The sequence below is a fragment of the Oryx dammah genome, unplaced genomic scaffold, assembly GCF_014754425.2.
Source record: "Oryx dammah isolate SB20612 unplaced genomic scaffold, SCBI_Odam_1.1 HiC_scaffold_26, whole genome shotgun sequence".
NCBI lineage: Eukaryota > Metazoa > Chordata > Mammalia > Artiodactyla > Bovidae > Oryx > Oryx dammah.
In genome coordinates, this window is record NW_024070210.1 from 10,509,065 (window position 1) to 10,525,457 (window position 16,393).

Consider the following 16,393-nt stretch of genomic DNA (forward strand, 5'->3'; position numbering starts at 1 on the left):
ACCTCTCTTGATTGTTTTAGTGTTGTATTGTATTTCTTTTCTTAGCTGATCCCCAAAGACAAGTTAAATGTTTCAAGTCAATTTTCACAGTGAAGTAGTAACTAACCAGCATTTGCAAAAACCACCTTTGGTGTTATTTATTTATTATACTGTGTGTTTCTGTCTGCTTTTGGCCTGATAATGATAGCTGTGTAGGTCTAGGAATTAGATGAGTGATTCAGACCCAGCTTGATATGTTGGTCATTCACTAGAATTTCTGGTTCAGATCATAACCAAAAAATGAAACAAAGAAAACATTTCTTGGGTCGCATGTCTAGGCTCCAAAGAGAAGGAGATGGCAGTGCTGAAAGATGGGAAAAACAGATTTTGCTTCCTCATTGTTTTTCTCTTTCTTCCTCATGGCAACCTATGTTTTGAGGGGGAGGGTTATCCATGGAGTTTTAAAACTGGAAGAGGCCATCAAGCTCCTTCATTTCTACACACTGCAGAGGCCCAGTAACTTGGCCAAGGTCCAACAACAAACAGATGTCCAGCCTGCTTTATTAATAAGCGAGTGATCTAGAATGCCCAGCTCATAATTCCCACTTGCCATTTAGAAATACTTTCGAGAGTGCATGTTTTTAATGCCAGAAGACTGGCCAAGAAGAGCACTTCTTAGTTTGCTCAGCCACAACAGCTGAAATCTTGCCAGTTTTCCCAGGCAACAGTTGGTTCCTGTCAGGTAGATTCTTGTGAAGAGATGATTACATTTCAGAGTCAGAAAAAAAAAACAAAACACAAAGCCTTCTCCTCCCCTTCATGTGTCAAAAAGGCTGTTCCTTGTATGATGTCCTCTTGGATGTTTCAGTTTCTCGTGGAGATCAAACTCTCTTGGGTTGTATCAGTGAACGTAAAATTGAACTGAACCAACACGGAGTCAGTTTTATCTTGTGGTCACCAACCAAGTTAATAACATTTGCCATTTGCTAAATCTTTAGTATGAAATGCTATATAAAAGTGAGAAAGTGCAGTGTCAACATGGCTCAGTTGATATGTATTAAGCATTTTACACAGTGACATTGCTGCATTTAACATCCAGTAAATCTTCCAGGAAGTATAGATTACTGTGATACCACCTGGAATTCAGACATGCCAGTTGCCTCTCTTCCTTCTTGGAGGCAATGATTAGGTTATTGCTAGTCGCTCTCCAGACATGAACATTATCTATAGATTAGATCAGCCACATGTTGTGTCGATGGTTGGAATGATGCTCAAAAAACCAGCCTAAGTCCTTGTACCACTTACAAAACTGTTTGCTTATACTCTTCTGAGGTTTGGTCCTGCTGCTTTGGGGTTAGATGAGAATTTTCAAGCAGTTCATAGTCATCCTGCACATTGGGGAGACTCTGCCTCACATCTGGGGGAACCTTTTGGACCCGAATACCAGTGCTGTTCTTTGGAGAAACTCTCTGACCCCGGTATGCCTGAGCCTGGCGTTTACAGATGCCAAACTTGCTGAGCAGCATAAACACATCCCTCTGGAAGGCTTTGGTGAAAATGGCATAGAGGAATGGATTGGCACAGGAGTTAAGTGGGTAGAAGAGGACCAGCAAGATTTTGGAATTGGTAACAGTGATGAGAGGCTTGTTCATAAGGGCTGACAGAGCATAGAAAGAGATCGGGGCCATGCACATGAAGTCAGTGAAGATCAACACAGCCATCCTTTTGGCAATTCTGGTATCTTTGTCTCCTGGGTTGTAGCGGGGATTTCGGACTGTGATGTAGATCTTCACGTAACAGGCGCAGACGATGATAAAGGCAACGATGTTGAGTAACAGCACGAGGATAATGTACGCCAGGGCAAGAGGAGTCTCGGTGTCCATGGGCAGGCAGATGCTGACCTTGGCATAGCTGCTTATTCCCACCAAAGGGAGCAGGGCGAGCAGGAAGCAGCAGACCCAGCCCCCCAGCATGATGACATAGGCGTGCCAGAGGCGGATCTTGCGGTCCAGGTGCATGGCGAAGGTGATGGCATACCAGCGCTCCAAGGTGATGACCGTCAGTGTGTACACAGACAACTCGCTGGCAAAGACGGTGAAGAAGCCAGCTGTGTTGCAGCCAGGGCCTGTCTGCCAGTCGATGGCATGGTTGTAGTACTCGGACTGAGTGTAGAGGTCTACGGAGGCGATGAGGAGCAGATACAACCCCATGCAGAAGTCTGCGAAGGCCAGGTTGCACATGAGGAAGCGTGGGACGGTCAGCTTGTAGTGGCTCGTGAGGAGGATGACCAGGACGAAGACGTTGCCCAGGAGAGCCAGCAGACTCACAAACCACACCACAATTCTCAGGAACTTGTAGCCCATGATGTCCTCACAGGGGTTGAACTCATCCGACTTGGGGGTACACACCATGTCCTCACTCCCCCCGCACACGGTGTAGTCGTAATGGCTGTCAAAGGCCTGCAGGGTCTCCTCCTGGGGGTTTTTGAGCTCTTGGCCAAAACCGATGATCTCATCTTCTTGCTCCTCAAAGAAGACGTAGTAATGAGAGTTGCTGTGGGTATCTTGGAACTTGGAGTTCTCCTTGTACCCAGCACTGCCATCACCCAGATCCTCCTCATATTCCTGGTAGAAGGGGCCATTCAAAGCACTTGCGGATTTTCTCTGACGCAGGCCCCGAATACTGCTCTCATTACACATTAAAGACTGAAGGATTCTGCAAGGCAGTGGATAGAATGTCACCACTTGTTGGAAACCCACTAATGGTCCCCACCACACTTAGCAAAATATGCAGACTATATTAATATGCAGACTATATAGTATGATACACAGGATTCTACAGGATCTGGTCAGGCCTGTCTCTCCTGCACCATTTCTGTTACTGCCCCTCCCCATGTATGACCCACTGACATGCTGTCCTTATTGCTCTTCTGCAACCAGTTCAAGAACAGCAGTGATAAAAAAAAAAAAAAAATCATGGATACTAGAGCCAGTCTGCCTAGGTTAGGACCTGATTCTACTATTTCCTGGTTATTTCACCTTGATAAGGTCTGTATTGGTTTATTGGTTTATTAATGTATAGAATGGGAGAGTGAGAGTATTTTATTTTGGGTTCATATAGAAATAGATGAATGTATCATTTTAAAGTTCTTAGGGCAGCATGTGGAACGTTGTTAGTGCCAGGTAGATGTGCATGTGAGGGTGTGTGGGCTCAGCCGTGTCTGACTCTGCTGATTGCTGTTAGTATTATTTTCATTCCTACTCAGAGCTTCAGAATTCCACATTCCCTTTGCCTGAAAAACTCCTGGCTGCCTCTACTCAGTATTCAGTTTTAAACTCAAATTGTCTTTCCTCAGAAGAGCCTTTCTTGGTCTTCTTCAATAAACTGTCTGACCCTTGTGTTCATTTCCCTCATAGCACTATCTGAGATCTTCTTACTTGTTTGCCTGTTTCTTTTCTGACTTCCATACTAGAATGTAAACAAAATGCAAGAAGGCTCTGGTCTGTCCTATTCATTGCTGTGGGTAGGACAGTGCTGGGCACAAAACAGGTGCTCAATAAATGTTTACTGAACAGATGAATAAAGGGACACTATTGTGCAGGCATGCTTACAGAAGTAAGCTTTAGTGTTTCACTAGCCCACCAGATTGATCCCAAAGACATTCTTTAGATGGCTTCAGCTGCTGAGCAGATTCATCTGTGGAGTGGTGTTTAAAATCTGCAGCGGATTGCCTATTCTACCTTGTTTGGAGGTTCATGAGAAATCATTCCTGTCTCTCCTACATCACTGCCTAAAATCCTCCCCTCCTCTGCTCTGATCCAGAGATACAAGCCTTATTTCTTATCTACAAACACTTCTGGTCTACAGAGTCATTGTGTCCCATGGACTTCATGTTTCTTACGGACGCTTCCAAATTCTTCTCCACCTGTTTTGAAAACAACATAACTTCTTCCTCATACCCAGATATTAATTCAACTTCCACCAAAACCTTTTGTTAGTTAATCCAGACACTACCACTTACCCTCTGATGTTCTTCTGATTCTTAAAAGCACAGCAGTGGCTCGGATAAGAAAGGTCAGCCCGTGTGAGGTGAAGGAAACTCAAGGAAAGAGGAAGTTTCTTTAGAGTCCAAGTGTTTCTTGCTGTCAGTTCCTTCAGGTGTTCCAGGCCTTTGGATGGCAGGGCAGTGACACTGGTGTAAGAAATGTCCCTGAGAGGGAGACACCAGTGATCAGAGGGTGAGCAGCCAGGACCTTTCAGAAGTTAGACAGGCCTGAGATTCATGGGGAGATGACATGGTGCCTTCTGCTGAACATGCCCTCTGAGATACTACACACAGCTACTGGTCTAAGGAGGGATAATATGCTTCTAAGTTGATATGCTACAAGGGACTCTCCTTTTTAAAAAACTTTTAGATTGGAGTATATGTGCTCTACAATGCTGTATTAGCTTCTGCTTTACAACAAGGTGAATCAGCTATATGTATCCATAAACATATATCCCCTCCTTCTTTAGCTTCCCTCCCACCCACCCCATCCCCACCCTACCCCTCTAGGTCATCACAGAGCACCGAGCTGAGCTCCCTGTGCTATATGGCAGCTTCCCACTAGCTATCTATTTTACACATGGTAGTGTATATCAGTTCAGTTTAGTTCAGTCGCTCAGTCTTGTCCTATTCTTTGTGACCCCATGAACTGCAGCACGCCAGGCCTCCCTGTCCATCACCAACTCCTGGAGCTTACTCAAACTCCCGTCTATCGAGTTGGTAATGCCATCCAACCATCTTATCAACCTCTGTCGTCCCCTTCTCCTCCCGCCTTCAGTCTTTCCCAGCATCAGGGTCTTTTTAAATGAGTCAGTTCTTCACATCAGGTGGCCAAAGTATTGAAGCTTCAGCTTCAGTCCTTTCAATGAATATTCAGGACTGATTTCCTTTAGGATGGACTAGTTGGATCTCCTTGCAGTCCAAGGGAATCTCAAGAGTCTTCTTCAACACCACAGTTCAAAACCATCAATTCTTCAGCACTCAGCTTTCTTTATAGTCCAACTCTCACATCTATACAAGACTACTGGAAAACCCATAGCCTTAACTAGCCAGACCTCTGTTGGGAAAGTAATGTATATGTGTATATATGTGTATATGTGTGCATATGTTTCTGTGCTACTCCTGAGTTCGTTCCACTCTCTCCCACCCCCGCTCTGTCCACAAGTCTGTTCTCCACATCCACGTCTTTATTCCTGGGACTCTCATTTTTATTGCTTAAAACTCCAGTATCAATAAAAATAATAAATAGTACATCAGACATTTTGTTTTACCCATTGCAACACACACAGACTCTTGGAATCAGAGACAGATGTCAATTTTACTCTGGAAAACGACACCATATAACTACTAAAGGGTCTCAAGAGGCAAGGGAATAAATCTGAACAGACTCAAAGGGCCTGTTGCTCCCAGTCTCTGTGGGGACTAGGGTTTGGGGACTGATAAATTACTTGTTGATCTGGATCAATACCAGTATCATGAAAATCTTCTCCTAATGATACAGAGCTTAGGAGTCATAACCAGTTACATGGTAAATTCATGGCAGGACAATCTCACCATTCTTTACAAGGTTCTAAATGTATTCCTAGAAAGAAAACTCTATGCTAACAATCTGAAATGAGACTCAGTAGTAGTAGTGTTAGTCGCTCAGTTGTGTCCGACTCTGAGACCCCACGAACTGTACCCCGCCAGGCTTCTCTGTCCATGGGATTCTCCAAGCAAGAATACTGGAGTGGGTTGCCATTCCCCTCTCCAGAGGATCTTCCTGACCCAGGGATCAAACCCTGGTCTCCTGCATTGCAGACAGTTTCTTTACCATATGAGCCACAGGGAAGATACAGGGAAGATCTACTGTTTATATTAACAATCTGAAATGAGATTCAAGGTACTTCCAAAAACAATGGGGGAGATAGTGAAGCTGGGAGAGTGTAGACATTAGCGTTAGTTACTAAGGTAGCATTAATTCATGGCTTTTAGACATTTTCTGCTCTTTTCTCTGTTCAAGAGCCTAGCTTATGTATCTTGCGCCATCATTTTTACTTGGATTGAATAATGGCTTGAATAAACCACGAATATTTAACCTAATGCCTCTCTTATTTTATATTTTATCAATGTTCATTAAATATTCTTTTTATTCTCATATTTTTATATGTCATATAATTAGCACAGAATATTAAACTGATTAGCAAATGAATTCCAATATTTACAACTTCTTCCTCCACATCACTGTAACTGAACTTTGCTGGGATTTACATTCTCAAGGTTCAAGGCTGCTGGAACTTGCTGCTGTTGTTCAGTTGCTAAGTTGTATCTGATTCTTTGTGACCATGGACTGTGGCATTCCAGGCTTCATTGTCCTTCATGTCTCCAGGAGTTTGCTCAAACTCATGTCCATTGAATTGGTGGTGCTATTCAACCACCTCATCCTCTGTCACCCCTTTCTCCTGCTGCCTTCAATCTTTCCCAGCATCGGGGCCTTTTCCAATGAGTTGGCTCTTCGCATCAGGTGGCCAAAATACGATGCTTCAGCTGCAGCAACAGTCCTTCCAGTAAATATTCAGGGTTGATTTCCTTTAGGAATGATTGGTTTGACCTCTTCCCAGTCCGAGGGACTCTCAAGAGTCTTCTGCAGCACTACAATTTGAAAGCGTAAATTCTCCGGTGCTCACCCTTCTCTGTGGTGCTGTTTCTCTTCTCTTCCCCGGTAGCATGTTGGACATCTTCCAACCTGGGGGGCTCATCTTCTGGTGTCATATCTTTTTTGCCTTTTCATACTGTTCATGGGGTTCTCGAGGCAAGAATATTGGAGTGATTTGCCATTCCCTCCTCAAGGAGGGACCACATTTTGTCAGCACTCTCCACCATGACGTGTCTGTCTTGGGTGACCCTTCAAGGCATGGCTCATAATTTCATTGAGCTATGCAAGCCTCTTTGCCACCAGAGAACTGTGATCCATGAAGGGAAGAACTTGCTACCTGAGTTTTATTACCATGAGGTTTGCATGTTAACTCTATTCACTGTGGAACTGTGATTCTTGGGGGAGGGTATCATGTTTACCATTTTGTTTTATATTTAATTTAAAATTTCCATATTTCTGGGACTTCCCTGATGGTCCAGTGGTTAAGAATCCACCTTGCAATGCAGGGGACACAGGTTCAATCCCTTGTCGGGAAACAGATCACATGGAATGGGGCAACTAAGCCCTCGCATTGCAACTTCTGAGCCCATGCGCTCCAGAGCCGTGCCCCACAACTAGAGAGTCTGTGCACCACAACAGAAGCTCCTCATGATGCAGTAAAAACCCCATGTGCCACTGCTAAGACCTGGCACAGCTAAATAAATATTTTAAAAATTTTAAAAATCCATATTTTGGCATTTCCCAAACTTCCCTGGGGGGGTAATAATTGCTCTTTGTGTTGTTGCTTTATGATCTCCAGGTGATTTTTAACATTAAGCAAGTACCTTTGGAAAACAGGCATATATGAATAACTTCCTAGCTAGTGAAAGAGTTGAGGAATGAAGCACAGCTGTGAGGTAAATGCTGTTGGACTTTGCTCTCCTGCCTGTCCTTTTGACGCATACCTTTCTCTTTTAACCATGCTGTCTTTGTGGTGTGGCCACCTTTCTGCCTCCAGTTTTCTGGAAGCCACTTATGTGTCTCTTTTCTGTCAGTGAAACAAGAGAGCGTCTCTTGGCTCCCTTTCTCTGCTTTGCTGTCTGTTGGATACACTGGTTGTGAGTGTTCATCTGAAGGTGTTTATCCTTCCAAGGAACGTGTCTGCATTTTTAAAGATATTTCTTGAGAAACCACTTTAATAACCGTTCCAGTTACTGCATGACAAAAATACCCCCAAACTAAGTGGTATCAAACCATTTTGTATTATAAGCATAGCTTTTATGGGCCAGGATTTAGAACAGGGCGTGGAAGGAATGGTTTGTGTCTGTTCCTGCTGTCTGGGGCTCAGGTGGGCAGACTCGGTGGTCGGTGGTCAGGGCGGCTCAGTGGCTGGGGGCTCAATCAGACTGCTTCACTTGCATGTTCTGGTGTCAGGGCTGAGACGGCTCAACCCTGCATTCAGCTGAGATTGCAGATGTGGCTTCTCCCAGTGGTTTGAGCTTCTCACAAAATGGTGGCTTACTTATGAGAGAGATCATCTGGAGAAAGGGCATTCCAGGAGAATTGGTAGATTCAAGGGCAGGAGATTCTGAACCTCATGGGCCGACCTGCCAGCCCAGGGGAGGCATCCTCCTCACTCCTTATCTCACTCCTTCTCAGTGGGAAGAGCATCCAAGAATTTTGGTGCCTTATTTTAAAACTGCGATAGTTGTCTCCCTGTGGGCTTCCCTGGTGGCTCAGAGGGTAAAGAATCTGCCTGCAGTGTGAGAGACCTGATTTTCATCCCTGGTCAGGAAGATCCCCTGGAGAAGGGAATGGATATCCACTCCAGTATTTTTGCCTGGAAAATCCCATGGACAGAGGGGCCTGGCCAGTTACAATTCTTGGGGTCACAAAGAGTTTGACACGACTGAGCGGTTAACACTTTCACTTAGTTCTTTCGGCGGTGAGGATATCAGTGGGGCAGGTATTTGCTGAAAACAGGCAGCTCACCACTCTGCAAATCAGTCTGTGGTCCAGGCAGCAGACAAAGAAATGAGACATCCCTTTGTGTCCAGAGATCCAGCTGATTGAGGGTGGAGCCAGTATGTGGGTCTAGAGTTCTTAGATTCAGTCTCCTGGGAGCTTTCCTCTACCTCTTATCTTCAGGTCTCTAGAGTCTTTGAACATAGGTCCAGGAGCAAGGACCCCTCCAGGAACTCACTAGGCATCTGGGAGTGAGGAATGTATTCCCTTATTTGTCTGAGTGTCTGCAATGAGCGTGTCCCAGGTAGCTTCGAGTTGGGTCTAAATGGGGCTGAATTGGGAGAGTGTTTTTGGAAAATGTGTATAAACTTTGTGACGAAACATCTGTAACATAATTAGTACTTGGCATATGGTAGGTGTTCGATGTTAACGCCCTCTTTGCCACAATCTGGAGTTTATTTAAGCTCAAGTCAGAAGCAAGGGACCTAGCAAATACAGTTCCAGTCCAGATCTTGACTTATATATTCAACAACTCATCTGACATTTCCACTTGAGTTTTTCACAGGCATCTCCAGTGGAACAGATCCATCCTGAACTTAGCTTCAGATACCCCATCCCCATGCCAACCTGCTGCTCCTCTATTTAAACTGGCAGAAACCAGGGATCTGAACTCCAAAAAAGCTGGAATCCAGGTAGCTGCGTCTCTCATGGGAGCTCTCTGGCTCGAGCTAATGGCGTCTCTTGCTCCTATAGTGATCTTCTCCGTTACTTGCCTCCAATCCACTCTCCACACAGCAGCCAGGGTAGTTGTCACATATGAGTGAAGCAAGGTCATGCTCCTGCTCAAAACCTTGCAGTGACTTACTAATGTACCGTGAATCACATCTACCCTTCCTCCCATGCTTGCCAGCGCCCTGCAGATCCCTGCAGGCCTTTCTCTCCTCTTCAACCTCGTCTCAAGAGCCAAAGCCATTTGCAGCCCAAACTAGATCCACTTAATACTAGGATCGATCTGGAGCCATCTCCCTCCCCATGGACAGGAGCCACTCGACGTCTCTCTAAGCATCCATTAAGCCCGCTGCTCCGAGAGTGCCCTGAGATGCTGCACTCTCCTGATGCAAGCCACTTCACGCCTGCTCCTTCAGCCCTTCCAGAGTTAAGCAAGGGGAACAACTGTGGCCCCTCAGCCTTTGAGAAACAGTTTCAGCTCCCCTGCAGAGATCTAGAGATCTCAGGGAGGAAGGGAGGAGCTCCTTACACTTCTCAATGGACGCAGCATCGCCTCTCCTCTCAAGATGATGGAATGATTCTTCCCTTTAAGTCTACTGGCATTTTTTTATTTCCTGCCTACCAACTACCATCTTCCAGGGCTTGCATCATTGTGGATTCTCTCTTGTCCTTGCTCAGTATTCATCCACATACATACACTATCATGTATATACACTCCTGTGACCACTATAAAGCATAGTGAGCTCAGCTTGGTGGTCTGTGATGACCTGGAGGGGTGGGAGAGATTGAAGGCGGGAGGAGAAGGGGATGACAGAGGGTGAGATGGTTGGATGGCATCACTGACTCAAAGGACATGAGTTTGGGTAAACTCCAGGAGTTGGTGATGGACAGGGAGGCCTGGCGTGCTGCAGTCATTGGGGTCACAGAGTCAGACACGACTCAGCGACTGAACTGAACTGAACTGAGGAGGGGTGGGAGAGAGTCCAAGAAGAAGGGAATATATGTGTGTGTGCATATATATATATATATATACACACACACATGAAAGCCTTTTTAGGCATTATGTCCAATTTACAAATTATGGCAGAAATAGTGAAAGATGTGACTATGTAAAGTTATACACTATGTTCCATAAAATACTGCACAGTATAGCATCAAACAATTTAAAAAGGAACATAAATAGAAAAAAAATATTCATGCCAAGAATATTTACAGTAAAATGCAATTGAGCTAGAGCCCAAATCAGATGTCAGGTCAGCTCTTTATATGTCTGCAGAGTCATGGTTCTTATCACTACCACTTTAGTTTAGGTTTGAATTACATTTCAATAGAGTTTTGCATAAACTTCCTAACTCATCTCCCAGAAAGTGTCTACTAACTCTGCCTTCAGACTTAGGAGAGGATGTTCTTTCTAAAACTTGAATCTCATCTTGTTGCTTTCCAGCCTGAAACCCATGGCCTACAGATTGAAGTTCAAGCTTCTCTCAGTCTCTGCTCTCTCCAATGGGAGTCTCTTCCTGAATCCACATGGCTTGGGGATCTTAGTTCCCCGACTAGGGATTGAACCCGCACCCTTGGAAGTGAACAGGCAGAGTCATGACCACTGGACAGCCAGATAATTCTCTGTAGTATTTTTTTCAAGTAATATCTTAGAAAAGTGATATATGTAAGATATTTTCTGAATCCTGTATGACTAAAAAATGACTTTTTTCCCCCACTCTTAACGAATGTGGGGAAAGTATCAATCGATACCTTACCTGGCTATAAATTTTAGATTGCAAATCACTTTCCTTTAGAATTCTTAAGTCTTTACTTTATTGAATTCCAGTACCCAGTGTCCCTTTTGGCTAAATACGACACCATTCATATTTTTATTCTTTGGCCATTGACTTGTTTTTACTCTCTGATAGCTTTTATAGCCTTCTTTTCTCTCTCAGCTTTATTGAAATATAATTGACATATAACATATTAAGTTTAAAGTGTACAATATGATTTGAGATATGTATACATTGTGAAATGATTATATGGCCGTCTCTGCCCTGGTGTGAGAGTTCATGAAAGTGTGCCTTGATACAGATATAAATATATTTTCATTTATTGTACAGGACCCTGGGGTGGAGGGGGTCCCTCCAATTGGAGACCTGTGCTGTTCACCTGTTTGACAATATTTGGTATTGTTCCCAGGATAGCTTGTGCCTCTCATTTCCTTTGTTTCTTCCCTGGAATTCCTGGCAAGTGGAAAAGGGCTGTCCTGGAAACCCTAGACATTTTCTTATAATTTTCTCCTACTATTTTTATTGAATCTTTTGGTAAAATTCCTTGACTATATATCTTCTATGTCTTCTATTGAATTTTTAAAATTAATTAATTTATAAAGTTTACAGCTTTACTGAGGTAATAATTGACCAATAAAAATAATATATATTTATGGTATACAAAGTGATGTTTTGATATGTGTATACATTGTGAAATGATTACCACAATCAAGCTAATTAACATATCCATCACCTTACATAGATGTAATTTTGTGTGTGTGGTGAGAACACTTTATATCTACTCTCTGAGCAAATTTCATAGTGTAGTATTATTAACTATAGTCATCATGTGAAATACTAGGCTGGATGAATCACATGATAGAATCAAGATTGCAGGAGAAATGACAACAACCTCAGATAATACCACTCTGATGGCAGAAAATGAAGAGGAACCAAAGAGCCTCTTGATGAGAGTCAAGAAAGAGAGTGAAAAAGCTGGCTTGAAACTCAACATTCAAAAAACTAAGATCATGGCATCTGGTCCCATCATTTCATGGCAAATAGAAGGGGAAAAAGTAGAAAGAGTGAAAGATTTTTTTTCTTGGGCTTTAAAATCACTGTGGATGGTGACTGCAGCCATGAAATTAAAAGATGCTTGCTTCTTGGAAGGAAAGCTATGACAAACCTAGACAGTATATTAAAAAGCAGAGACATCATTTTGCCAACAAAGGTCCATATAAAGGTCCAAAAAAGCTATGGTTTTTCCAGTAGTTGTGTAGGGATGTGAGAGTTGGACCATAAAGAAGGCTGAGCACCAAAGAATTGATGCTTTCAAATTGTGGTGCTGGACAAGACTCTTGAGAGTCCCTTGGACTGCAAGGAGATCCAACCAGTCAATCCTAAAAAAAAGTCAACCCTGAGTATTCTTTGGAAGGACTGTTGCTGAAGCAGAAGCTCCAATACTTTGGCCACCTGATGTGAAGAGCCGACTCATTAGAAAAGACCCTGATGCTGGGAAAGATTGAAGGCAAAAGGAGTAGGGGGTGGCAGAGGATGAGATGGTTGGATGGCATCTCAACTCAATGGACATGAGTTTGAGCAAACTCCAGGAGACAGTGGAGGACAGAGGATCCTTGCATGTTATAGTCCTTTGAGTCAAAGTCAGACACAATTTAGGGAGTGAACAACAACAAGGCTGTGCCTGAGACCGTCAGAACTTAGGCTATGTAACGGAAACTTTGTACCTCTTGACCAACATTTTCTTATTTTCCTATCCCCCAGCCCCTGGCAACCACCATTTTACTCTGTTACTATGAATTCCACTTTTTTAGATTCCACAGGCAAGACAGATCATGTGGTATTTGTCTTTCTGTGCCTGGCTTTGAAGATTTTAATTTTAGCTTGACAAGAGCTGGGACTCTGCTGGTTCTGTTTACTGTTATAGTTTTTACACCCAGACTGGTGCTTAGAAGACAGAAGGCTCTGAATATATATTTGTGAAATACATTTTTAAAGTGCTTTCTTGTCTTATCTTCCTTTTTTATAGCATTTTTGAGGAAGCACACGCAGCAGTCAGGAGCAGGGGTTTTAAATTCAGGCTATCTGGCTTTGCATTTTCGTTTCCCCACTGACTAAACTTACTATCAGCCACTTAATTTTTTTGTCCCTCAGTTTCCTTGTCTTCTTGAGCAGTGGCTCACAGTGTGCTGTCAATAAATCTTAACTATCATTATCATTGTCATTATAGGGATAAAACATCTTCTCAGATTAACCTCAGGTCACTAATTGTTGCTTTGTAAAATGTTCTTTTCTGTTCTCTGCATGCCTTTTGTTGCTCCAGGCTCGTCCCTGCCCTTGACCCCCTCCTGCACATATATTTGTTTATCTTGGTTTCCATCTTTGAGGTTAGTAGCATTCTTTGACTGGTGTTCCTTGTTGTCGTATTCATGCTTAAGACTGAGGCACTGAAAATCTGATCTCAAGAGCTTGTCTACCAGTAGACTTTGCTTTAAGGCAATTTTGTAGGGAACTGACCATTCTGCTGTTGAGCCCTAAAATGCCAACATGGAGGTCTTTTTCGTTTTAGAGTTTTTCAACTTCTTCAGAAAAGGTACTTCAAATCTCCAGCTTAGAGGGGAGGTACTTGGCAGCTGGTATTTTGCACAAATAGCGTAGAGGGTTACCATTTCCAGATTGTTGTTGTTTAGTTGCTCAGTTGTGTCCGACTCATTGTGACCCCATGGACTGTAGCCCATCAGGTAAATCTGTCCGTGGAATTTTCCTGGCAAGAATACTGGAGTGGGTTGCTATTTCCTCCTCCAGGGGATTTTCCCCACCCAGGGATCAAACCAGTGTCTCCTGCATTGGCAGGTGGATTCTTTACCACTGAGCCACCTGGGAAACCCTCATTTCCAGACAGAGATGTAAAATTAGCCCTTTTGTTTTTAGCCCTATATGTCACTCTTGCTATGTCCATCACCTCTAAATCCCCCCCACACACCCTTCAGAGGTGCTGCAAGGTGAGACAGTTGCCTCTGAATGTGGCTTCCTGTGGGCATTGTAAGCTTTGCCCTCCTTCTTCTCTGCCTTCCCCCCAGAATTCTGTAGCTCTGTAGACCACCCATCTGATCTCATCTGTCCTCTTTGTCCTTGTGGATTTCTGTATATTAAAATGTTCTTTCCCACGTTTCTTAAGGGGATCTCAAGAGGGGGAAAAAATAAAAGCTTCAGTTCAATGCATCATCACTGACTTTTAATCAATCTCCCATTTAGCATGTAGAAATGAACAGGAGGTGAGAATGAACACATGTTGAGTGCTGAGCCACACTGGACAACCTCCAAATCTGGAGTTGATGGGGAAAGAGCCTTAGGCTGAGGAAGTCCTCTAACTTACCAAGGCAGGGATCATTTCATTTGAAGCTGTTATCTCTTCCCATTTGCCTACATTTTTATTTGACCACTTTGAACCCAGAATTTCCTAGCAGTGTACCTTTTCTCAAACCCTTCAGGATACAGTTAAAATTTGTAAGTGTTGGTACTGGAGTGAGAAGGATATGGAGAGTAGCTATCAGGCGGCAAGGGACCTGAATTCCTTTGCAAACGCAGCCATGCGGAGTGAAGTCTATAAGCTGGAGGGCCTTGCTCTCCCCTGTCTGACTCTGGCACTTTCCACAAAGAGCTCATCAAGTGAGGGGCACTGAGCTTCAAGAAAATTTGTCTCTAGCCAGTATTTACTCACAAACAGCATGCAGCTGAGCCAAGCCTGGCAGACAGTTTGAAGTCTAATTGCCTAGGTCATGGGAACCTTCTCAAGTTAAGTGTCTAATGAAAGTAACAGGGCCTGAGTTTGGAGGGAATGAATCCTGCAGGGTTATGTCCCGGGCAAGAATATCACCAAATTTTAATGATGCCAGAGGGGGGGGAAAAAAAAAAGCCAACATATTTGACATCACACAAGAACAAATTGCTTCTCATTAGCAATTATGTGCTCTAGCATTGCCAAACATTGGAACAATGTCCATTTTTTGTGTGTGAGATGTTTTATCATGATCAAATACACACTTAACCTTTGATGAATTCAATTGCAAATAAGCACTAATCAGCTCACCAGTGTTTCAGCAGCAGTTACGAGTCTCTTTTATGTCTGCTTGTAATGAACATGGGCTTCTCTAAAGGTTAACATGTATACACTGATTCATTATGAATGTGTAGTCACATCTGTAAACTGGTAGATGGAAATGCATCTAAGAGCAGAAAGAAGGTTAATTGACTGTTTAAAAAGAAGTTTAATTAATTGATTGATAACAAGGGCTTAGAGGCTTTAAGTTCAAGACAGTTCAGTTCAGTTCAGTCGCTCAGTTGTGTCCGACTCTTTGCGACCCCATGAATCGCAGGACGCCAGGCCTCTCTGTCCATCACCAGCTCCAGGAGTTCACTCAGACTCACGTCCATCGAGTCAGTGATGCCATCCCGCCATCTCATCCTCGGTCGTCCCCTTCTCCTCCTGCCCCCAATCCCTCCCAGCATCAGAGTCTTTTCCAATGAGTCAACTCTTCCCATGAGGTGGCCAAAGTACTGGAGTTTCAGCTTTAGCATCATTCCTTCCAAAGAAATCCCAGGGCTGATCTCCTTCACAATGGACTGGTTGGATCTCCTTGCAGTCCAAGGGACTCTCAAGAGTCTTCTCCAACACCACAGTTCAAAAGCATCAATTCTTCGGTGCTCAGCCTTCTTCACAGTCCAACTCTCACATCCATACATGACCACTGGAAAAACCATAGTCTTGACTAGACAGACATTAGTCGGCAAAGTAATGTCTCTGCTTTTGAATATGCTATCTAGGTTGGTCATAACTTTTCTTCCAAGGAGTAAGCGTCTTTTAATTTCATGGCTGCAATCACCATCTGCAGTGATTTTGGAGCCCCCCAAAATAAAGTCTGACACTGTTTCCATTGTTTCCCCATCTATTTCCCATGAAGTGATGGGACCGGATGCCATGATCTTCGTTTTCTGAATGTTGAGCTTTAAGCCAACCTTTTCACTCTCCTCTTTCACTTTCATCAAGAGGCTTTTGAGTTCCTCTTCACTTTCTGCCATAAGGGTGGTGTCATCTACATATCTGAGGTTATTGATATTTCTCCTGGCAATCTTGATTCCAGTTAGCCTGTCATTATTTGTTTGAAAGAATTTTAAAATAGGATATGCATTTATTTTATAAGGATTGCTGGATTATTTTCTATGTCTCAGGTAGGGCAGTAAACTAAGCATGCAGAAATTACCCTACTTCTCGTGCTTACATTCTAGTGG

The 16,393-nt window shown here is 43.5% G+C and overlaps 1 protein-coding gene across 1 annotated transcript in view; it reads right to left on the reverse strand.

Annotated features, from left to right (window-relative positions):
• Positions 1 to 1,280: 1,280 nt before the first annotated feature.
• The window catches only part of TSHR (thyroid stimulating hormone receptor), a 177,267-nt gene continuing 162,154 nt past the window's right edge, over positions 1,281 to 16,393 (reverse strand). Inside the window, exons 9-10 of the mRNA XM_040225987.1 lie at positions 4,001 to 4,189; positions 1,281 to 2,694 (exon numbers count right to left, since the gene is read on the reverse strand). Coding sequence (XP_040081921.1) covers positions 1,281 to 2,694; positions 4,001 to 4,189 — 1,603 coding nt within the window. The remainder of the gene's footprint in view (positions 2,695 to 4,000; positions 4,190 to 16,393) is intronic.